General features: G+C 38.1%; 5 protein-coding genes across 5 annotated transcripts; 2 read left to right on the forward strand and 3 right to left on the reverse strand.

Annotated features, from left to right (window-relative positions):
• The first annotated feature begins 569 nt into the window (after nucleotides 1–569).
• LOC130732159 (seed lectin-like) lies at nucleotides 570–1687 on the forward strand. Its single transcript, XM_057584267.1, has one exon. It carries the CDS (start codon nucleotides 662–664, stop codon nucleotides 1448–1450), a length of 789 nt encoding a protein of 262 aa, XP_057440250.1. The 5' UTR covers nucleotides 570–661; the 3' UTR covers nucleotides 1451–1687.
• A 2290-nt stretch (nucleotides 1688–3977) lies between these two features.
• Nucleotides 3978–4862, reverse strand: LOC130726236 (early nodulin-like protein 14). The gene is made up of 2 exons (XM_057577475.1): nucleotides 4617–4862; nucleotides 3978–4501 (listed from the first exon to the last, which is right to left on the reverse strand). The coding sequence occupies exons 1-2, from the start codon at nucleotides 4786–4788 to the stop codon at nucleotides 4149–4151; spliced, it is 525 nt and encodes a 174-aa protein (XP_057433458.1). The 5' UTR covers nucleotides 4789–4862; the 3' UTR covers nucleotides 3978–4148.
• A 222-nt stretch (nucleotides 4863–5084) lies between these two features.
• Nucleotides 5085–6011, forward strand: LOC130726244 (uncharacterized). Its single transcript, XM_057577483.1, has 2 exons — nucleotides 5085–5547; nucleotides 5619–6011. Exons 1-2 carry the CDS (start codon nucleotides 5362–5364, stop codon nucleotides 5967–5969), a joined length of 537 nt encoding a protein of 178 aa, XP_057433466.1. The 5' UTR covers nucleotides 5085–5361; the 3' UTR covers nucleotides 5970–6011.
• A 6003-nt stretch (nucleotides 6012–12014) lies between these two features.
• LOC130726228 (transmembrane 9 superfamily member 8-like) lies at nucleotides 12015–16351 on the reverse strand. The gene is made up of 7 exons (XM_057577466.1): nucleotides 16089–16351; nucleotides 14852–15016; nucleotides 14476–14585; nucleotides 14288–14393; nucleotides 14094–14206; nucleotides 13778–13934; nucleotides 12015–13458 (listed from the first exon to the last, which is right to left on the reverse strand). Exons 1-7 carry the CDS (start codon nucleotides 16191–16193, stop codon nucleotides 12301–12303), a joined length of 1914 nt encoding a protein of 637 aa, XP_057433449.1. The 5' UTR covers nucleotides 16194–16351; the 3' UTR covers nucleotides 12015–12300.
• Nucleotides 16352–18095: 1744 nt separating this feature from the next.
• LOC130726263 (transmembrane 9 superfamily member 8) lies at nucleotides 18096–22341 on the reverse strand. The gene is made up of 7 exons (XM_057577513.1): nucleotides 22099–22341; nucleotides 20847–21011; nucleotides 20466–20575; nucleotides 20266–20371; nucleotides 20071–20183; nucleotides 19764–19920; nucleotides 18096–19446 (listed from the first exon to the last, which is right to left on the reverse strand). The coding sequence occupies exons 1-7, from the start codon at nucleotides 22201–22203 to the stop codon at nucleotides 18289–18291; spliced, it is 1914 nt and encodes a 637-aa protein (XP_057433496.1). The 5' UTR covers nucleotides 22204–22341; the 3' UTR covers nucleotides 18096–18288.
• Nucleotides 22342–24461: the final 2120 nt, after the last annotated feature.

Consider the following 24461-nt stretch of genomic DNA (forward strand, 5'->3'; position numbering starts at 1 on the left):
TCTCGTTTTCTGTTTTTAGTTTTCAGATATCAGTTTTCTAAATGTTTGAAAACATGTCATTCAACCTGTTTTCTTCTTCTGAAAATTGTTTTTAAAAATTATTTCTGAAAATTGTTTTTAAAAACTGAAAACAAAATTGCAACCAAATAGACTCCTAGTTTTCGGTCTCTTTTAGTCACATCAATAACACATCCAATATTCATTTGTTTTTTTTTCTCATTAAGTGTTATGTATATTTTTTTTGTGCTTTCAGATATTATCTACGGGAGACTATTCTGTTTGAATTGGAAAGGTTCACACACTATGATGTGCTATTTCTCCTGCACATCCTTACGCTGGTGTGTATGCTTTTTGGTGTATGTTTGAATTTGTACAAGTCATTATTAACTTTTCATTAAAAAATAATTATATAGTTTGCTTCCTCATCTATTCCAGCTTTGTATATGTTTTTGTGGGTAATGGAACATAATTTATTAATTACAATACTCCTCTCTTGCATGTACGTGGCCTTCTTTGATAACTCACCTCACCTAAGGACCTGGCTAGTATAAATACATGAGGTTGGGGTATTTCTTTCATCGTACATCACAAACATCACATTCGATTCCTCCTGATTCCATTCCAGTGCTTGGAGTTGAATATTATTAATAGAATTAAGGCCATGGCTTATTCCCTATCTTTCTCTATTCCCAAATTCGTGCCAAACCAACCAGACTTGATCCTCCAAGCTGACGCCCTTGTTACCGCATCAGGGACGTTGCAACTCACCAAGATAAAAGATGGTGGTCCAGTGTATGAATCTGTGGGTCGAGCCCTCTATTCCGCCCCTGTCCGCATCTGGGACCGTAAAACAGGCAACGTGGCCAGTTTCGTCACTTCCTTCTCCTTCATCATCAATGCAACTGACCCGTCCAAAACCTCTGATGGCCTTGCCTTCGACACCAAGCCCCAAGCCTCTGGTGGATTGCTTGGACTCTTCCCCGACGAAGAAACACGTTATTCAAACAAAGTTGTCGCGGTGGAGTTCGACACTTACTACAACAAGGATTGGGATCCAGTGAACACACACATTGGAATTAATGTCAATGGAATCAAATCCGAGAAAACTACACCGTGGAATTTGGCCAATGGTGAAGTAGCTAATGTTGTCATAAGCTATAAAGCTTTCACCAAAACCTTGACTGCCACTTTGGTCTACCCTAATTCCAATGATGATCAAAACAGTCACATCGTCTCTCATACTTTCGACTTGACTAGTGCTCTTCCTGAGTTTGTCAGAGTTGGTTTCTCGGCTGCTAGTGGACTGTCTGCAGACTACAATGAATCACATGATATTCTTTCATGGTTTTTCGAATCCAACTTGCATGTTGGTGCAGGTAGTACTAATGGTGGTGATGGTGATGCTGCTCACAACAACGTTGCGCATGTCTCCAGCTATGGACTTAATTGATGGTGATTCCATCTAGCTAAGTCCAAAACAGATATGCAAGTGTGGACGACCAGAAAATAATACTACTTCTACATCAATAAGACCTGCAACAATGGTTCTTTCTTGGTTGTCATTTCATTTTATTGTAACATATGCATAATAAAAACGCTCCTCATCAAATCTTTTGTAAGGGGTCGTTGTTGTTGTTGCTATTGCTTTTGCTTTAATAATATGAGATTTGCTTGTGTTGCTTTCAAATCTTGGGTTCTGTTTAATAGTGCAGGTAGAATATGGTTATCAAACCCAATGAATTTATAGACATAAATATTTCATTTCAAAAGAGGAGCACATTGTTTAAGCAATTAAAAGGTTATTTGATGTTAATGATTTAGAGATAGAAAAGTCTCGAAGTTACGATAACAATTGAATTAGATCCAACAATTTATGTGTCATATTTAATGAATGCAAGTCAACTATATTCCTTATAATGTTAACTCATCGCGAAGTTGTTGCTAATTGCCATACCCAAACATACCACCAACAAGCAACCGTTATGCATGTGTGATGGGATGCACAGGCAAGAAGAACATAGGAGCTATCTCTGGGACGTTCTTACCGCCCACTATCTAGACGAGTTGAATGCATAAAAAACTAATTCTAGAAGCCTCGTTTGGGGCAGATTATTCTTAACAGTTTATTCTCGATTCATTCATGGTTCAATTGAATTAATAGCTCTACAAATAGCGAATTAACCACTAGAAATTACGATTAGCTATTTTGTATATATTAAGAACAAAAAAGAAATATCAATCATGAAAGGAAACTAAGCAAAAGGATAAATAAACAAGTTCACAACATCAATTAATTGTAACCTTGAGAAATATGATTAAGTGATCATAATAAAAGCAAAAGATTAACCAATACAAAGGCCATTTCTCTACCTTGAATTTTACTATGAATTATTTTTCTTCGTTCCTCTGCCTCCATGACACTCACAGCCAATCTATACTGAAATTAAATGAAGTTCTCTTGACCTAGGAGCCTTCGTTTTAATTGTAAAACATGGTTTGATGTTGTTTCATGAGCTCTAGAACCTCTATATTCGTGGCCTTTAAAGCGACACATGGGGCCGACGAGGGCGGGGAATGATCGTGAGTGCAATGAGAAGGTAGAGAAAAGGTGTGACTCTTGACAAGGGACACATGGATGAATCAATCTCACATTCGAATCAGAGGTATTATGAGGTTGTATAGGTATGAGACTACACAACTGAGAAATGCATAAACGATTTGATTGATACTATTCATGACAACAGGATACATCTACTTTTTGGGAGCTCAACTTATAAAAACTCCAAGATTAAGGAGGATTGCCTTTGAGCAATATTGAGGTGAGTGACCTCTTGAGAAATTTTCCTAGAAAGCGCGAGTGAGGAAAAAACGTGTTGGAAATACTCGTGTTATTACCGTGAGACTAGTCATTAGATGAGGATGTTACAAATGGTATAAAAAAATACTCATGTTGTTACCTTTAAGACCAATCGTCAAATTGAGATGTTACAATTAAGATACACAATCGTTCTTAATTTATATTTCAGAAGCACGACCCTCACAAAATTCTGCAAGGTCTTAGTTTTTTTTTAGCTCGTTCTCTTCGTATAACCATTTAACGAATCAATCTGTTAAATTGAAGATCTAAAATTGGGAGCAACATATTAAATTTTTAGGCTGATGCAATAGTGAACAAACAAGTGTTCAAAGTAGATAGTTTGTTGAATTTACCAAATGCTTTTTGTTTTTGCCATTTTTACCTTCTCTGTTTCACTTTTTCCACCTCTGAACTGTTTATTGCTTATTTATCATAAAGCACAAGAGTTCTATAAAGATAATGAAATATTTAGGTGCAAATCATACCGAAAACATAAGAAATATGTTGATGCGCATCATTTAAACACACACCATTCTCAAGTAGCCAAGAAAGCAATATCACATTTTAATTTTATATACTATCCGCAACTGCCCACAAGGCGACCTATCTACTTCACCCCCTTTTTGCCAAAATATTTACAACAGAGCTTTTTTCCTGTAAGTATGAGATTGAGAAACACCAAGGCATTCTGAGTAATAGAAAATTGTGATTTATTCTTTATCTTATAGCAACGTCATAAGTTACACAAGTTACAGTTATGTAACACATCTCCTAAACAGAGTTTAAGTTAATGCCATTTGAAGTTTTCACCGGCATTTCATAATTTTTTATCCATAGTGCCTTATAGATGCGCTCCTCTTGTTTGTTTGATCATGAACTACTTCTAAAAGACAAACTACATCAGAATCTTTCATTGCAGCTTGTGTACTTAATTAATTCACGGTTGGTATCCACATGAATGGGCAAAACTTAAACTACTTCAACTTTTATTTATCATTAGCAGCTTCTCAAAGATTAAAATGGTACCATTCAATTTCTTTTCTACTCTGCCTCGTCCACTTGAATTGAATTTTAACGCAGAAAATATGTTCACGTGATAAAGAAAAGGACAAAACATGAGTTTCACATGATAAGAATGTAGATATCTTCTTATACCTTCGCATAAAACACGAATCTGATATCAAAGGTTTACAAAGTTTTTGAATAAAGAATAATTAATAATAATCATAAAACTACTCAGAAATCACAATAACCTCACTGTGATTTACATTTTGCTCACAGTAATCTAATCTCACATCACGTACATAGCCAACACTCCCAGAACCGCCACAAAGCCACTCTGCAAAACTGTAGCACTGCTAGTAGGAGCAACAGCAGGACCTTCTTCCAACTCTGCTGGAGAAGATGCAGGGGAAATTGCTCTGTCTCTGCTGTGCTTTGGAGTCATAACCACCACAACCAACTTCTGCCCCTTCTCACAGTGACCCTTTGCTCCACTGATGAAGTAGTGAGGTCCAGGACGGTCAAGCTTCACCTTAGTGTTCCCATCTTTGTACTCTTCAATGGGGTTGGAGGTGTTGCAACTACCATAGTCCTCCTTGTTTACTTGCAACACAGAGTCTTTCCCACCATCATATTTCCACACTGTGTCAATCAAACAAGAAACATAAAAAGAAGTTTCAGTGATGGAAATTAAGGTAACAAAAATGAGTTGAATTATGGAATTGAATGTTGCCATGTTGGGAAGTTATATAGTTACCAAGATAGTCTCCGACTTTGAAGCGAGACTTTTCAGCCCATTGATTGAGGGAATCTGCTTCAGAAGATGGAACCTTCCATGCATCTGTCTTGCCACCAACTAAGAGTTCCTTAGCTGCAGAGAAGCCAAAGAGAAGGAATAGGAGCAAAAGAGAAGCAGAGGAACCAGCCATGGTTTTTTCTGATAGCTGAAATGGTGTGTGTAAAATGGTGTGGTGCAAGGTTTTCACTAGTGGGGTGTTAGGAATTTGGAAGACTGTATTTATGGTGATAAAGATGGGAGAAACTAGCCGTTGGGACTTCGAAGACTGTGGGGAGAGGTTGCTGAATTTTGGGTTCTGTGTCGGTTGTTGTGGCATTGTAACGTTAAATAACGGGTAGAAAATGAGTGAATCACCATTTTGGTCCCTGAGATTGTAAGCGTCGGTCATAGTAGTCCCTGGGTTTCATTAATGGTGAAAAAAATCCCTGAGTTTGTCTCCGTCGGTCATAGTAGTCCCTAACCACGTTGGGCCGTTAGTCCCTGGGATGGAACCAACGTTAAGTGACACATAGACTCAGCCACGTAGGACAAAGTTATAAGGAGATTAAATCGATCATTTTAGTCCCTTCGAATTGGGTTTAAAATTCCCAAATCAGTGAACCCTAGAACCATATCCAAATCCCCAATTCCTCTGAATCTCCAAAATTCCTTCTCGATTTCTCTCCAAACTGCAATTCCTGTGCTCTTTATTGTTGAATCGAACATGACAACGGGTGAGGGTTTCAAAGGCCGCGTTCAACAGAGGTCAAGCACGAAGGGAAATGGTGGCGGTAGCTCATCTGTTAACGGCGGAAACCCTCGATGCAAATGCGGTGAAGAGGCAAAGGTGAGGGTGTCGAGGACAGACGCGAACCCAGGGAAAGCTTTTTATTGTTGCTATCTACCCAAGGTATGGTCTTCTTCCTCATTTTCATCTTCCTCTGTTCTCATCCTTCTTTTTCTGAAGTTCACATGTCACAGGGTCATGAGTCAAACTGCAATTTTTTTCGATGGGTAGATGATGTAGCGGACACAGATGAATCCAGTGGTCTGGGTATGAAGGCTGAAGACTCTATGCTATTGAAGGAGCTTGTGGTCAAGAATGATGCTATGCTTGAGGAACTCTCAATGATGAAGGAAGTTATGCTGAAAAATGAATGTCTGATTGAGGAGTTGAGAACGATAAAGGGGGTTCTGGAGAAGAATGTTGCCTTGGTTGAGGAGCAGAACAAGTTTAAGAATGTAGAACTTAGGATGCTTAGAGGTCTTGTTTGTGTATTGGTTATGTTTATGGTGATTGGCATGTCTTTTGTTGTTATAAGGGGGATATAAGGGACATGGTTATGTTTGTATTGGTTGAAATATGTTTGTAAGCTGACCTGATGCAATCAATCAATATATGGACATGAAAATTTAAGTAATGCACTATCATAGTTTTGTGGTCTATTCAAGCAAATGATAATACTAAATAAGAAATCAATTTAAGTAATGCACTATCATAGTTTTGTCATTGATAATAAAGATATCACATGATCATAAAATTGTAGATTGCACATCCATTCTGTTCAAAATTACAATCCCATCATACTATGGATAGGGATATCAAAAAATATGCAATGAAGGAACCATGGATAGATGTCAAACTGAATCAAGTAATGCCCTGAGATCATCAAAGATATCATACTCATCAAAATACATCATATGTCTAATTAAGTTACCTACTGGATAGCAAATAAATAAAAGGACATAATTTATGTTCCCATCAACAATTTAAAGCACCACTATTCCAGAAAAGTTACAGTCCCATCATACTATGGATAGGGATATCAAAAAAAATCTTTCCATGCTGCAATTCTTCACTTGTTCTGATCACCTTGCATTGGCCTTGTCCTAGGAGTTGGTATGAAGGTCATTGTAGGCATACGGGGCTCATTTGATACTGGTCCAGGTGTGGGTGAACTCCTGATCTGCAAACCTGGTTGGACTGCAAGGGGAGCTGGGGCTGACCATGGCCTGTTTGCAAAACGAGGGGCCCTGAATGCAGAGGCTCTAATTGGAGGCATAGGCTGAGGCATAGAAGGCCTAGGCTGAGGCACAGAAGGCCCAGGCACATGCATAGAAGGCCCAGGCTGAGGCACAGAAGGCCCAGGCATATGCATAGAAGGCCCAGTCATATGCACAGGAGGCCCAGCCACATGCACAGAAGCCCTAGGCTGCCTAGGCTTCCTTGGTGGCCTAGTTTGATTGTTTGGAACTTGGGCTTGGGAATTAGGTGCCTACAAACAAGATATAATATGCATGAGTATAATATGCATGATAATATGCAGTTTGTGAGAGTATAATATGCATGATTATACCTGTGCTATAGGCTGAGACAATGGTTCTTCATTTGGAGCAGTTTGTGAGAGGTCAATCTCAGTTTGGTGACCTTGATCATTGCCTTCATTTTCCTCAGGGTGTGGTGGAACCCAATTCCTAGGCATCAGTGCAACACCCTGATGATGACAAGTTCTGGTGTTATGACCATATAACCCACACCTTGAACATCTAGTTTCACCAAGAGCTCTCCTAATCCTAGTCCTTCTCCCACCTGCCTGAGCATTCCCAGCTTGAGTAGATCTTGTTGCCCCACTAGGTGTTGTCCCACTAGGTGTTGTCCCACTAGGTGTTGTCCCACTTGGAGCTGCCTCAGTGCTATCTCTTCTCCTATTCTTCTTTGGTCTCCCTGCTTTTCTCTTCAGCTTAGGTGGGATTGGCCTCAGATAAGGAGTTTCTTCCCAGTAATTTGGACCATTTGTTGGCTGAATTGCAAACTCATAGGTGCTTCTGTAAGCTCCCATTGTCAACCAAGCATGACAATGGTCCTCTGGCCTCATATTCTTCCAACCAATAGCTGCACATGCATGCTTACATGGCATGCCACTCAATTGCCAGAATCTACAAGTACATGTCTGGGCCAATAAATCCACACCAACTCTAGTATCCCAAATAGCTACCTCATATTTTTCACCATCAGTTGTCCATGTTGTAGTCCACTTCCTACTCTCTTCTTTCTCAATGTCAAGCCTCCTTTGTTGCATTGGTGGTAGAGTACCCAAATGTCCATTCAGCTTCATCTTGTTGTTTGCAATAGTCCTCATAATATAGCACCTCACCTCCTCTAGTAGTGTCAGTATTGGCTTCCCTCTATACCTCAAAATCTTGGCATTGAACACTTCACATGCATTGTTGCAGATGTTGTCACATTTAGTGAACTCAGTGAAATAAGCCTTGGTCCATGAATTCGTTGGCCACTTATTCAGATAAGTCCAGGCAGCCAGGTTCTTCCTCTTCACCCTATCCATCTTCTTATTGAATTCCACAACAGTGGTAGCTCTTGAACACGCCCACACAGCATTTTTTAACTCCTTATCCTTCCATTGCTTTGTAAAATTTCTCCAAAGATGCATTACACAGTACCTGTGTTGAGCACCAGGCATGACCTCTTGCAGTGCTGGAATCAAGCCCTGTAACAATAATATAAGATTCAATGTTAGTCCCTAAACTAATCATATAAAGGGCATATTAGTCCCTCATCTTTTCGAGCAAATAGAAAAAATAATTGACTTAAATTTACCTTTTGCATATCAGACATGAAATGCCAGCCATGTTGCCTATAATCCCCCAAATCCCCATGCAAAAGCTCAAGGAACCACTTCCAGTTGTCTTTATTCTCAACATCAACCACTGCATAAGCTACCACATAAATTTGGTTGTTTGCATCCTGTGCAACAGCTGACAGGAGCTGGCCTCCAAAATATCCCTTCAAGAAGCATCCATCAAGCCCAATTACAGGTCTACATCCTGCTCTGAAGCCCCTCTTACATGCATCCAGGCAAATGTAGATCCTTTGGAATTGGGGTGGAGAATCAGTGATTGGAATGCAATCCATCTTCACTGTGGAACCGGGGTTGCTCCTCATTAGTTCATGGCAGTAGTCCCATAACCTGCCATACTGCTCTGCTTCACTTCCTTCCACAGCCTTCCTTGCCTGCTTCATTGCCCTGAAGATTTTGGTGTCATCCAAAACAACTCCATATTCAATCTTCATTACATCAAATGCCTCAGAGTGAGTAAGGTTTGGTTGTGTTCTAATTCTGTCCACAAGCTTTCCAGCCACCCACTTTGTATTTGCTTGCTTGTTCTTGAAGCCTCTGCAGCAAGTGTGTATGTCATCAAAAGTTTTAATTTGGAAGCTTTTTGTTGCATTGCTCCATGCACAGAATATCACCCAAGGACACTTTTCCACCCTGCATCCAGCCCTGCACCTCACACTATCATTTTTCAACCACCTCATTTGTCTCCCTGCTTGTATGGTGTAGTCTCTCACAGCTTGTTTAAATGTGCCCAGATCAGCAAATTCCATTCCAAGCTCCAAGTGAACTTGCCCAAAGCCTGAACCTTCTTTGAATTGAGGGAAAACTCCCTTTCTTCTTGAGTTGCCTTCATCATCAGTACTTACAGGGCTGTTTAGCTCTTCACTATGGTAGTTCTCACTATGTTCTTCACATGACCACTCCTGCTCTTCCACATGTGTTGGCTCATATGCACTGTCTTCATCATCAGAACTCTCAGAACCACTTCCATAATAGGATTGTGTTTCACTGGTATCAGTCTCTGAATTACACCTTTTCTTTCCCACCATTGGTTTCTTCCCCTTCAAGTCTTTCTCCTTTGTGACTGGCTTCTTCCCCTTGCTTGGCTTCTTCCCCTTTTCATCTCTGCTTGCCTTCTTCCCTTTCTCCTTTGTGCTTCCCTTCTTCCCCTTCCCATTAGCAGTATCATCCCTTTCCATAAATCTGTCAACACATGCATCTATATCAGCCAACATTTGTTCACTCATCATCAGCTCAACATTGTCCTCATTGTCTTCATTACTGTCCACATGCATGCTTTGATCATTTTCAGCATTTGGTATGATCTCCACATCATCATCATCATCACTAGCCACCACTGGATCAGGAACTCTGCTTGCAATATCAGCTACTTTGCTTCCCTCTGGTTCTACAACATTTTCAGCATTTGGTATGATCTCCACATCATCATCATCTTCACTAGGCACCACTGCATCAGGAGGTCCATGCACAATAAATTCCTCATGATTCATAATATGCTCAAAGTAGACTTCTATCTCCCAGTTGTTCTTCCTAGCAACTATGAACATGTCTCTTATAGAATCATCCCCTTCAACCTTAATGAGATCCATTATCCCTTCTTCAGCTCCATGATTCCGAAACCATATTTTGCTAAAGCTGTGGTAGTAGTGTTCTTTGGCTAATGCTTCCAGCATAAATACATTGAATGTATCCACATCAATGTCTTCCCACACACACATTTCACCTCCATCATACAACACACCAACACCATCAGGCTCAGCATTTGTCACTAGATTTCCACCATGGTGCAAAATTAGAGTCATCCTGCGATTAATCATCTGCATTGCATGACACACAAAATTAGAAATAATATCATGAAATTTTTTTTGGTTTTCTCAGTACAAAATTTGGGGTTTTTCACATAACATCAAAACGTTCAAAACCACCACAAATCAACTCAACAAAGCACGCCGGGTTAGAACACAAATAGAAAAAACAAAACTTTTCTTCATTTTCCCATAATAGCATGTATCATCATAAACCCCAACCCCAAATAAAATCCAACAACCAGACCCAAAATCTCACTACACAAACACCAACCTAACATCCATTCGAACACTAACACAAATAAAACCATGAAATAGAAGACGAAAATAACGATGAAACTTAAAGCAAAAACACACCTTTACGTCGTGAAGAACGATGAAGACACACCGTGGAACTCGTCACCGTCGGTCGTCGTCCTTCACCAGACAACAACAACGAACACACCCAACTTCACCGCCGCTCGGGAACCAGTGTTTTTCAACCTAATCCTCTCAAAGGTTGAAGCTTTTCTCTCTGCAATGGGTAAGGAAGAAGAAGATGGTCTGACACTCGCTCTCTCTACTCTACAACGTATTATGATCATAGGTTGGCAGGGACTAATTTGCCCACATATTGGTCCAATGGGGAGGTGCCACGTCATCAGGGATCATTGTGAAATAAAGATTTTTGGGGGGAAAGTAACTTATGACACGTGGCACGACACGGGGGCAAGCCAAGGTGTCAATTAAAGTGACATGTCACTTTTCCGTCCCAGGGACTAACGGCCCAACGTGGTTAGGGACTACTATGACCGACGGAGACAAACTCAGGGATTTTTTTCACCATTAATGAAACCCAGGGACTACTATGACCGACGCTTACAATCTCAGGGACCAAAATGGTGATTCACTCGGTAGAAAATGTGGGAATTGAAATTGGATTGCAATTTCAGAACTCTGAGATTTCACAGTCAATGTGTAATTCAAGCAGAAAATGAGTGTTAAACGCTAAATTCGGTTAAAAAAAAATATCAAAATGGTAGGCGTTGGAAATTTTTGTTCAGGTTAGGATGGGGTTATAAGAAAAACTGAAAAACAAGTGCTAGGATGATATTATTATTAGTTTCAAAAAAAAAAGATATTATTATTAACATGTTTAGTCAGAGTAGATGGGTTTGGATTACTTAGGTTTGATCTTTAAAGTATGTGTATGAAATTATGATAGTTAGAAGGATCTTTTAACCCCTTCACTGTATTTGGAAAATTAATCCCTTTATCAGAGAATTTTTCAGTAAATTGACTATACACTCATTTTTACACATTTTTTTCCGATGAGTTAAGAGGGCTAAAGGCGCTCAAAGAAACGAAATCACAAACAAACTATAAGCTCATACGATAACCAAAACTATCTAAAGCAAAACTTATCTGACTCGACATTTGCGCGCACAGATGAGAATCAGCACACTCGAATCCCAAAAAATTAACACTACAGGAAGAATTCAATTCAGTAATAACCTTTTCGAGTCTCCTTGGCGGAGCAACCTTAATCCCAACAATAACTCTTAATCCCAACAATAACTCCCATAGCTCCGCATGAGAGGAGAACAAGGACTTATCTTCTTCGAGGAAGCAAAATCAAAGCAACAAAAGAATACCTAACCACTCCTTCACAAGTAGCAACATTCCTAAAGTGTCATATTGTGATGGGGAGGTATTCAGTCTTCAGGCCTGTGATTCTTATCGGAGATAGATCTTAAATTTTGCACGTTTGCAGACAATTTAAATTAATCATTGGAAGTCAAAAAAAAATATTAATCATTGAATAATCATCTTTTGCTGAATGACAGTGAGGAAAGCAATCACGAGAACAGAGGTTGTGCCGCTATAGCAATCTTAAACAGATTCTGCTTTCTTGGAAGCACAGCAAATAACTAGTCTGAAGTTAAAGACTCATTCATTCATCATATGCCCACCCAATTGTTGAGATTACAATTCTGTCCAAATGGTATATCTGATCTACCACAGAAAAAAGCCTACTTTGACAAAGGCAATTAAAATGATACTGAAACAAAAGAATAGTTGACATCACAATTCAAAATTGCATAAAATAGGTTACATCTGAACAAGATAGAGTGAGTACATGAATTTCAAAATCCTTACACAATCAGTTCTTCATCCTTTAAGAAGTGTTGTAGACTAATCCAAGCCGCTGACAGGCTATAACTAATCAATTTTGACTGAGGAGTATATGAGCCGAGTGAACCAAAGGCATGCATAAAATCCAATAGTACCGGTTACCACGAAAAACGCATAAGAAGCTATAAGCATGTACCCAAAGTAAAATATTGCAGACACCAACTTTGTGATTTCAAGCTTGGTGAAGAAGTAGAATGTTGCATAAAGAAAGAGGTAAAGTGCAGAAGAACCAGAGGTGAGGTATGACCGCCACCACCACAAGTAATCCTCACTGCACAACTGGAAGTAGCAGAGCACAATGGTTATTTCAGCACAGGTGACAATGAGGATGAGGAGGACCAAAAATAGGAATCCAAAGATGTAGTAAAACTGATTTAACCAGATTGAGGTAAGGATGAAGAAAAGTTCAATGAAAACAGCTCCGAATGGGAGTATTCCCCCAATCAAAACAGAGAAGACTGGGTTCATGTACCAGGCCTGCTCAGGTATCTGCCTTGGGATTTTGTTTGTCTTCACAGGATTCTCAATCGCAGGCTTCTTAAATCCAACATAGCCGCCCACAAAAACAAGTGGGACTGAGATCCCAAACCATAAAAAGACCAGAGCAAACATAGTACCAAATGGCACAGCTCCAGATGATTTTTGGCCCCATATGAGAGCATTTAATATAAAGAAGATGAGAGAGACAGTTGCAGGAAACATGGTTGCAGTCCTGAGGGAAATCTTTTTCCAGTCCGATCCTTTGAACATTTTGTACAAGCGAGCTGAGGAGTAACCAGCGAAAATTCCCATGAACACCCAAAGCAAGAGCATGGCTGTCATTAGCCCACCTCGGTTTGAAGGAGAAAGGAACCCGAGGATGGCAAACATCATGGTTACTAGTACCATCCAAAAGAACTGAACACCAGTCCCAACATAAACACACAGCAAATCAGAGTTGCTAGGGGGCCTAAAGACATCCCCGTGAACAAGTTTCCAACCAGTCTCTTCTTGGGCTTCTTCCTGGGTCTCAAGCTCATTATATTTTGCAATGTCACGGTACAGGGTCCGCAGCATAATCATTGCCACCATGCCCGAAAGGAAGAGAACAATCATTAAGGAGTTAACAATTGAGAACCAGTGGATTTGGTCATCATTCATGAGCAAATATGCATCCCATCTTGAAGCCCACTTCACATCACTTTCCTGAAAGCAGCAGCACAAGATAAGAGAAAATAATAAGAAATACAACCACCAACGTATTTCATCGTAAAAACAAAACAAGGAGGAGGATAACACAGAAGAGTCAACTTAGATGGAAGAGAAAGAAAAGTTAGTTAAAAGAATACCAAACTATAAAAATGCCCCCCAATGCAAAAGTTTTTTTTATATTTTATAACCCCAGCAACAAACAAGAATTTCCATATAAAACTGAATGCCTTACTACTTGACTTGAGTATGACAATAAAACTTCTAAAGGAAAGGAAAGTACAATTATACTATATTAAGATCTCCATAATCTCACCTGGAAATCAACATCATATGTGAAGATAATTTCCTTGTTCTCTTCAACCTCTTGAGGAGTGTTAGAGTTGATAACGGTGTGTTTAGCATGAGGGTCACAGGTTGTCAAACGAGTCTTCTTTTCAAACCATTGACCTTGTTCATATTCGTGTTTGACACTGCACATCAAAACTCAGATTTGAGAATTCACTATTAGATAGTAAATACAACAAAAAGATGAACCAATTATAAAAGACAACCCCATGCACAAGACTCCTACAATCATAGAAAATAAAATGGAATAAATTAACACAGCATTTGTAGCATAAAATAATGACCTGAATGGCTTGACCTCAAAACCCACGATTCTAGAGGATTCAGTTTGCACATCTCTATGATACTTGACAGTAAATGCCAAATGGTTGTGAATAAAAAACTTTTCCTCCTTGCTCTGTGCATCCAGATAAAGTAAGTAAAGGCACTACTTGGCATTCATAACAATAGCAATGGAGCTAAAAAATAGTAATCATACCCCACTATACTGGCCTTTGAGTCCAACATGGAAACCAAGCTGATAAACAGTAGAATCCTGATCATTCCGTTTTATGGGAACAACTAGAGGAAGGTTATCTAGGATCCTGTGAATTAGAGGCAGAACCGTTATAAGATACAACACATCGAGGTTGTGGCAGAAAATAATAGATTAACAATGTAACATACATGTTCACCCGATACTCATCATTGATCTTCTCTTTGAACGCTTTTGCAGTTTTAGCATCAAGCTTAATCTTACACACAATATTGCACATTTCTGGCTCGCGCATTTTGAACTGCAGAATATCATGGAATAAGGATCAGTTAATAACCATAAATATTAAGAGATGTTAAAAAATGTTTAAGAGAGTGCTAAACAAAATTAGGTTAAAACAACCACTCATGTAGTTAATCAAGTTAAGTGATTACTCATTAACAACTCTTCAAACATGGTTAATCAATTCAGTGGCTAGTTGTTACTAAACTGAAAATATTTCACCAAGAATCCTATCTTGTAATTTACCTAAAATTAATTAGCCACGAATTAATATGTAATACTGACCACATAACGAGAATTTTCAATGCGGTCCCCACGAAGCACTTCCCCAAGATTTTCTGCACTGTCCTGAATTTTTTTGGGGGCACAATAAGGAAGTGAATAATATGAGTATGGCAGCTGGGTCTTTATTGATGTTAATTTGTTTACTTTCACTTGCAATGGATCTCCCTGCACCAAAGAAATATGTAAAAACTAAAACGTCAGTTAATGACTTAAGAAGTGGATCTGTAATAAAATCTGAGCATTATTCACCTTGGCCAGATTGAGAGCATGACAAAAACAAATATCCTATTTGAAACAATGTATGGCAATTGAATACCAAACTGTCTTATATGCATAGTGAATACTTTAAAAGGGGCTACAAGCGGTCAAATATTTTTTTCTATCATTCATAAGTGCCACAGTAGCTGGTACGACGTAAAGTTATAGGATGCAAGAATTTAATCGTGAAGGCAATCTGATGACATCCTTTTTATTTATAAATAACCTTAAAAAGCAGAAGACTAGAGGTATAGAAATAAATGGGTCAGTAAACAAAAGTAAAATGAAAAGCAGAAGACAAGGAGGATGAAGCCAAAAAGTTTATGATACAATTCACAGTAATGGATGGATCAGTGAAACAACAGATCGTCTTGAAAACCAATAAACGAGCGAAAGGAACTAGACGGTTGCGGTTAGTGTCACATTCCTTTCTTTCATTCATCGATTTTCAAGACCATCCGTTGTCTCCGATTCCACTATCACGAATCAAATCAGCTTCTTCTGTGAAGTTTCAATTGCATGCATCAAATGGTACTACAGCTAAATATTAAAAAATCAACTTCTCAATCCAAAGAAAAGCAATAAAATAGAAGGTACTAGAGCGATCCGCTAAGTTATACTTATACACCCTAGTTTCCAGTCCAATCCTCCAACATTTTATAAAGATACATAGCCAAGTTTCACATCAAACAACACCAAAAACTGTTTCTAGTTAATTTCAACCAACATCAGCAATGCTGAGACTGATAAATGCAAGATAAGTAATAGAAATCAAAACCAAGTGAATCGATCCACTGAAATTAAGACTCAACATTTCACACAGTTTCCTGATCCTCTTCCAACAATTAGAAAATCAATGATAAACTAAACAAACTGGAAAACCTAGAATCATCAATCACATCACGTTACGTGCAATCCAACACAGATCTGAATCCTCAGATTCAATCAATCACAGATGAAGGAAACAAGTCGGCGTTACCTTCACAAAGTCCTGTGGAGCGACGCCGGGGAGGTAGAAGCAGTGAGCACCATGAATGAGAAGAAGAAGAACTGCGGAGAAAGCGAGAGATCTCAAAAACGCCATGGCGTTCGAGATCGAGATCGGGATGTTGATTTTCTTTGTCGGTGTGGTTTTGTTGAGTTGTGAGCGATGGCAGGTGAAGAATCGTAGTCGCGATCTGATGGTTGTTGATTTTCTTCTTCTCCGGTGCAAATTGGGATTGTCACCACTACTGTCTTAAACTTATACCTGATGTTAAGTGCTTCCGGTTAAAACGCGCTTTTCATTTTTCTTCACCTTATTTCCTATTTTGATATTTTCATTTTCACTTCACTACTACTCTTTTCTTTCTTTTGTTTTTTTATTATGTTTTCTATTTTCATTTTAGAAATTTGAGATTCTTACCTCATTAGTGAAGGTATAATTATAAAGTAAGGCTTGATTTCCGCAAACTCAAAGCAGCTAAGCAATTTGTATAAAAGTTTGTTTAATGACAAACGTGCTTGAGAGAGACATTATGTGAGCGAATGACGATGAAGATAACCTCATTCAAAATGTTATTATACAAGGGAAATAACATGGTTGAGAGCAAATGAATGACATCCAATGAATCACTCTAAAAAATCATTTGATGATATTCTAAGCTCCAAGCCAATAGCAAATCATGCTTCGAAACTAAAATCTCAGCATGGAGAGGACAACTACTATGAAAGAAAGCTAAAAAAACCTAACATGGTGCCCACTCGGAAGGAGTCACGAATGATCAGACTGACACTCATCAAGTTACTACTTTTGCGAAATTAACATTTCTCATCCAGCTTAACAAAAGAGTCATAGGAACAATTATGACGAGTAAGTTGATCGTGAAGAGGAACGAGATGACTATATCTAGAAAAATGTCGCAATGCTTCACTATCATGGTGCCCCACTCGGAAGGAGTCACGAATGATCAGACTGACACTCATCAAGTTACTACTTTTGCGAAATCAACATTTCTCATCCAGCTTAACAAAAGAGTCATAGGAACAATTATGACGAGTAAGTTGATCGTGAAGAGGAACGAGATGACTATATCTAGAAAAATGTCGCAATGCTTCACTAAATGATTGAGAGATTTAAATTACAAGAGCTAAACAAATTGATGTATCACTAAATTAGCGCGAAAAAAAATATAAGAGGTACGAAATTTATTTTAGTACCCAATGAACCTACAACTTAAATTTGAGTGTATAAATGCTTTATTCTATGATTGGAAGTTTGAGTGAGTTCAGTTCTGATCACAGATCAAGGGATGTTTTTGGACCACAAGTTACTTATAGAGATACTCATATCACTCACTAACATAATCCTTACATGGAGCGGGTATTGAACACACAACCCTTAAATTTGATGAGGAAGCTATATGGCCATCAGGCCATCCAGCTTATGTAGAAGCGGGTGATTATATTACTGGCTTGTATTATATTGTGATTATACTATACTCTTATTTCATTGTTGAATAATTTGATTAATATTAACTTTTTTCAAGAAAGGAAAACTGATGTCATTAGATTGTATTATGATGAACTGGTGATCTACCTCAACTCACGCTCACTCTCGAGTGTGGAGTGAGAGAAGTGGAGTGTGATTAACAGTGTGTAGGTTTTTCAAAGTAACATATTCGTATATTGCCGATTTCCCTTGCAATGCAACATGAAAAGGACGGGAAAAAAATAACAAATTTTGTAACCTTATTAATCTTGCATACATATTAACTGATCATTTAGAGGATAAAAAACTGTTTCTATATAATATCTTTGCATTTATAATTTTATGAGTGCATTAGTTAATATGAATTTTCAATTCAATTCTATTAGCAACATGAATTTTACCACAGTTAACCACAAACTAACTATACTACTAATACATCCATTCATCATTCATCATATGCCCACCCAATTGATGAGATTACAGTTCTGTTAAAATAATATATAAGCATCTGCCACAGAAAAAAAGCCTACTTCGACACGGGCAATTAAAATTATACTGAAACAAAAGAATTGCTGTCATCATAATTCAAAATTGCATAAAAATAGGTTACATCTGAACATGATAGTACATGAATTTCAAAATCCTTACACAATCTTTTCTTCATCCTATAAGAAGTGTTGTAGACTGATCAAGCCGCGGACAGCTATAACTAATCAATTTTGACTGAGGAGTAGATAAGCCTTGTGAACCAAAGGCATGCATAAAATCCTATAGTTCCGGTTACCACGAAAAACGCATAAGAAGCTATAAGCATGTAACCGAAGTAAAATATTGCAGATACCAACTTTGTGATTTCCAGCTTGGTGAAGAAGTAGAATGTTGCATAAAGAAAGAGGTAAAGTGCAGAAGAACCAGAGGTGAGGTATGACCGCCACCACCACGAGTAATCCTCACTGCACAACTGGAAGTAGCAGAGCACAATGGTTATTTCAGCACAGGTAACAATGAGGATGAGGACGACCAAAAATAGGAACCCAAAGATGTAGTAAAACTGATTTAACCAGATTGAGGTAAGGATGAAGAAAAGCTCAATGAAAACAGCTCCGAATGGGAGTATTCCCCCAATCAAAACTGAGAAGACTGGGTTCATGTACCAGGCCTGCTCAGGTATCTGCCTTGGGATTTTGTTTGTCTTCACAGGACTCTCAATCGCAGGCTTCTTAAATCCAACATAGCCACCCACAAAAACAAGTGGGACTGAGATCCCAAACCATAAAAAGACCAAAGCAAACATAGTACCAAATGGCACAGCTCCAGATGATTTTTGGCCCCATATGAGAGCATTTAATATAAAGAAGATGAGAGAGACAGTTGCAGGGAACATGGTTGCAGTCCTGAGGGCAATCTTTTTCCAGTCCGATCCTTTGAACATTTTGTACAGGCGAGCTGAGGAGTAACCAGCGAAAAGTCCCATGAACACCCAAAGCAAGAGCATGGCTGTCATTAACCCACCTCGGTTTGAAGGAGAAAGGAACCCGAGGATTGCAAACATCATGGTTACCAGTACCATCCAAAAGAACTGAACGCCAGTCCCAACATAAACACACAGCAAATCTGAGTTGCTAGGCGGCCTAAAGACATCCCCATGGACAAGTTTCCAACCAGTCTCTTCTTGGGCTTCTTCCTGGGTTTCAAGCTCATTATATTTTGCAATGTCACGGTACAGGGTCCGCAGCATAATCATTGCCACCATGCCCGAAAGGAAGAGAACAATCATTAAGGAGTTAACAATTGAGAACCAGTGGATTTGGTCATCATTCATGAGCAAATATGCATCCCATCTTGAAGCCCACTTCACATCACTCTCCTGAAAGCAGCAGCCCAAGGTAAGAGAAAATAATAAGAAATACAACCAACAACGTATTTCATCATAAAAGCAAAACAAGGTGGAGGATAATACAGAAGACTCTACTTAGATCGAAGAGAAAGAAAAGTTTGTTAAAAGAATACCAAATTATAAAAATGCCCCCAATGCAAGAGGTTTTTTATAATTTATAACCCCAATAATAAACCAGAAGTTCCACCTAAAACCGAATGCCTTACTACTTGACACGTGTATGACAACAACAATTCTAAAGGAAAGGAAAGTACAATTATACCATATTAAGATCTCCATAATCTCACCTGGAAATCAACATCATATGTGAAGATAATTTCCTTGTTCTCTTCAACCTCTTGAGGAGTGTTAGAGTTGATAACGGTGTGTTTAGCATGAGGGTCACAGGTTGTCAAACGAGTCTTTTTTTCTAACCATTGACCTTGTTCATATTCGTGTTTGACACTGCACATTAAAACTCAAATTTGAAAATTCAATATTAGATAGTAAATACTACAAAAAGATGAACCAAGTAAAAAAGGCACAAGACTCCTACAATCATAGAAAGATAAAATGGAATAAATTAACACAGCATTTGTAGCACAAAATAATGACCTGAACGGCTTGACTTCAAAACCCACGATTCTAGCAGATTCAGTTTGCACATCTCTATGATACTTGACAGTAAATGCCAAATGGTTGTGAATAAAAAACTTTTCCTCCTTGCTCTGTTCATCCAGATATAGTAAGTAAAGGCACTACTTGGCATTCATAACAATAGCAATGGAGCTAAAAAAATAGTAATCATACCCCACTATACTGGCCTTTGAGTCCAACATGGAAACCAAGCTGATAAACAGTAGAATCCTGATCATTCCGTTTTATGGGAACAACTAGAGGAAGGTTATCTAGGATCCTGTGAACGAGAGGCAGAACCATTATAAGATACAACACATCGAGGTTGTGGCAGAAAATAATAGATCAAATACTAGAATAACAATATAACATACATGTTCACCCGATACTCATCATTGATCTTCTCTTTGAACGCTTTTGCAGTTTTAGCATCAAGCTTAATCTTACACACAATATTGCACATTTCTGGCTCGCGCATTTTAAACTGCAGAATATCATGGAATCAGAATCAGTTAATAACCATAAATATTAAGAGATGTTAAAAAATGTTTTAGAGAGTGCTAAACAAAATTAGGTTAAAACAACCACTCACGTAGTTAATCAAGTCAATAAGTGATTACTCGTTAACAACTCTTCAAACATGGTTAACCAATTCAGTTATTAGTTGTTATTAAACTGAAAACATTTCACCAAGAACTCTTATCTTGTAATTTCCCCTAAAATTAAGTAGCCAAGCGTTAATATGTAAAACTGACCACATAACGAGAATTTTCAATGCGGTCCCCACGAAGCACTTCCCCAAGATTTTCAGCACTATCCTGTATTTTTTTGGGGGCACAATAAGGAAGTGAATAATATGAGTACGGAAGCTGGGTCTTTATTGATGATAATTTGTTTACTTTCACTTGCAATTGATCTCCCTGCACCAAAGAAATATGTAAAAACTAAAACGTCAGTTAATGACTTAAGAAGTGGATCTGTAATAAAATCTGAATATTCTTCATCTTGGCCAGATTGAAAGCATGACAAAACAAATATCCTATTCCAAACAATGCATGACAAATATCTTTAAATTAAAAATTCGTGCCCTTCGTACTCCATCCGTGCCATGCACAGGTTCATTACAAGTATATGTATATAGTAAATACTTTAAAAAGGGCTATGGAAGCGGCAAATGTTTTTTTATCATTCATAAGTATCATTGTAGCAGCTACGCGTAAAGTTACATGATGCAAGAATTCAATCGTGAAGGCAATCTGATCACATGTCCATTCTATTTATAAATAACCGAAAAAAAGCAGAGGACTAGAGGTATAGAAATAAGTGAGGCAGTAAACCTAAATTAGAAAGATAGGAGGATGAAGTCAAAAAGTTTCTGATACGATTCACAGTAATGGATCGGTGAAACAACCAATCATCTTGAAAACCAATAAACAAACAAAAGGTACTAGACCGACGCAGTTAGGGTCTAGTTCCCATCCTTCATTCACTGGTTTTCAAGACGATCTGTTGTTTCCGATTCCACTATCATGAATCGTATCAGTTTCTTCTGTGAAGTTTTAATTGCATGCATCAAATGGTACTATTTCAACTAAAAATTGAAAAATCAACTTCTCAATACCAGGAAAAGCAATAAAATAGAAGGAACTACTGCGATCCACAAGTTATACTTATATACACCCTAGTTTCCAGTCCTATCCTCCAACATTCTATAAAGATACATAGTCAAGTTTCACATCAAACAACAGCAACAACTGTTTCTAGTTAATTTCAACCAGCATAAGCAATGCTGAGACTGATAAATGCAAGATAAGTAATAGAAATCAAAACCTCAACCTCACAATCCTATCCTAACACAGAAACGAAGACGATCCACTGAAATTAACATTCAACATTTCATACAGAAAAACCTAGCATCATCAATCACATCACGGAACGTGAAATCCATCACAGATCTGAGTCGTGACATTCAACCACAGATGAAGGAAGGAAACGAGTCGGTGTTACCTTTATGAAGTCCTGTGGAGCGACACCGGGGAGGTAGAAGCAGTGAGCGCCATGAATGAGAAGAAGAAGAACTGCAGAGAAAGCGAGAGATCTCAAAAACGCCATGGCGTTCGAGATCGAGATCGAGATCGAGATCTAGAAGGTGAGCTCGTTCGAATGGTTCTTTGTCGTGTGGTTTCTACTACTGCCTTAAACTTATACCTGATCTATGTGAGTGTTTCCGGTTAAAACGCGCTTTTTCACTTCACTACTCTTCCTCTCTCTTTGGTTTTTTTATTACGTTTTCTATTTTCATTTTAGATGGCATGAATTAGAAAAGGATTGACCAACTTTAATTGAGATTCTTACCTCATTAGTGAAGTTATAACTATATAAAGTGAAGGTTAATTTGCGCAAACCTAAAGTAGCTAAGCAATTTGCATAAATGTTTGTCTTATTAGGAATGTGCTTGAATGACATCATGAAAGATGAAAGCAAATGAAGATAACTTCATTTAGAACATTATCATACAAGGGAAAAGATCTGGTTGAGGTATCAAGCAAATGAATGATATCCAATGAATCACTCTCAAAGATTATCTCACGATATTCTAAGTCTCAAAGTCAATAGCAAATCATGTTTCAAAGCCAAAATCAACATGAAGAGGACAACCACTATCATGAAAGGAAGCTAAATAAACATGTCATGGTGCCACCCACCTAGAAGAGGAGTCACGAATGATGTCACTGACACCCATCAAGTTACTACTTGGACGAAATCAACATTTCACATCCAACTTAACAAAAGAGCCAATGGAAGAATGTTGCAATGCTTCACTAATAAAGCTCATGAGGGTTGTTTTGGCTTTGTCACCACTACGAGTGACGACATGCTTCCGAGATCACAAGTTGCTTCCAGGGATATTTATAAATCGCTCATCAAATATCATCACATAGGTATCAGGAATCGAACACACAACCTTCTGAGCGGAAGTGTTCTGTCTTTACCACCAGAGCGAACATGTGTTAATATATAAATAGTTACATACATTTCTAGGGTTGAAAAGTCAACAATGATATATACACGTCTCATTTTCAAAACACTTCATTTACACCTATTTTTATTTCTATCTCTCTCCCCTTATTATCTATCACATCTTATATTTTCCCTCTCTTACTTTTTCTTTTCTTCTTATCCCTCTCATCCTCCACCTCTTTCCACTTTTTTTTTTGTCAAATTCTCTTTCCAACTTATTTTGAGGTGTGAACAAATAATTATTCTTAAAAAGTTGGGATTTTTAATATTATACTTTGTTATTATGAATATGATCATATTGGTTTTAAAAAAAATAAAGAATATAATCATATTAATATAAGGCTTAATCATCAAATTAGTCTCTGTCTTTGTGTCGCCGTCTGAACCAGGTCCCTGACCGGAAAAATTTGTGGAATAAATCCCTATCTTTGAAAAACGTATGGAGCCAGTCCTTGCCGGAGGGCGGAGCTCCGGCGAGTTTGCTAAGTGGCAGGAAAACGCTTACATTGCATTTTCCACGTCATTATTGATTAAATTTTAAATGGCACATATATATTAATAATTAAATTAAATTAAATTAAAACTATTAATTAAAAATAAAAACTCAAAAGATTGTTTTTTAGTTAACAACTTTATCTGCAGCCAAAAAAAAAAAGTTAACAACATTATCTAACATCTCTTGCAGCCATGAACCCAAACTAATCTTCATCTTCATCAATCCAAAACAAGAACAAGAAATCTAGAACCTATAATAAAAACACAGAAAATCAAACTCTCAAATCCAAACACAAAAACAAAAACCCATTAATTAAAGTAAAAAACCATAAAGCCAAAAACCGAAACTCCCAAGTTCTTCATGGGTATATTCCAGAACCTATAACAAAAACCCAGAAAATCAAACTCCCCCACAAAACCTCCACCTTCATCTTTTTCATCTTCCTCCAATGTTTGCATTTAGAAAGTGAAAGCCAAAAACAAATAATCCAAAAACTCATGTCAAATCAGAAATCCAAAAACGAAAAACTCAAACCCCAACCCGCATCCTCTTCAACTCCCCTTCTTTCTCAGATCAAGCACCCCAACCCAAAAAAAACTCAACCCAGAAAAAATCACTGATGAAGTTAGAAGGAGAACAAACTTGAACCTTTAGGAACCTTTGAGAATAAAACGACGAAAAAGCTTGTTCAACTCAACCAAAATTCCATTCTCAACTCAGAAAACCTCACTGTTGCGAATCGAGGTCATTGTACCTTCCCCTCGCCATTTCAGCCACTGAACCCATGACCCAGATTCTACAACGTCAACGACGATGCTTCCACTTCGCACTACCACGCCACGGATATGGTCGT

This window comes from Lotus japonicus, chromosome 1 (assembly GCF_012489685.1).
Source record: "Lotus japonicus ecotype B-129 chromosome 1, LjGifu_v1.2".
Taxonomy (NCBI): Eukaryota; Viridiplantae; Streptophyta; class Magnoliopsida; order Fabales; family Fabaceae; genus Lotus; species Lotus japonicus.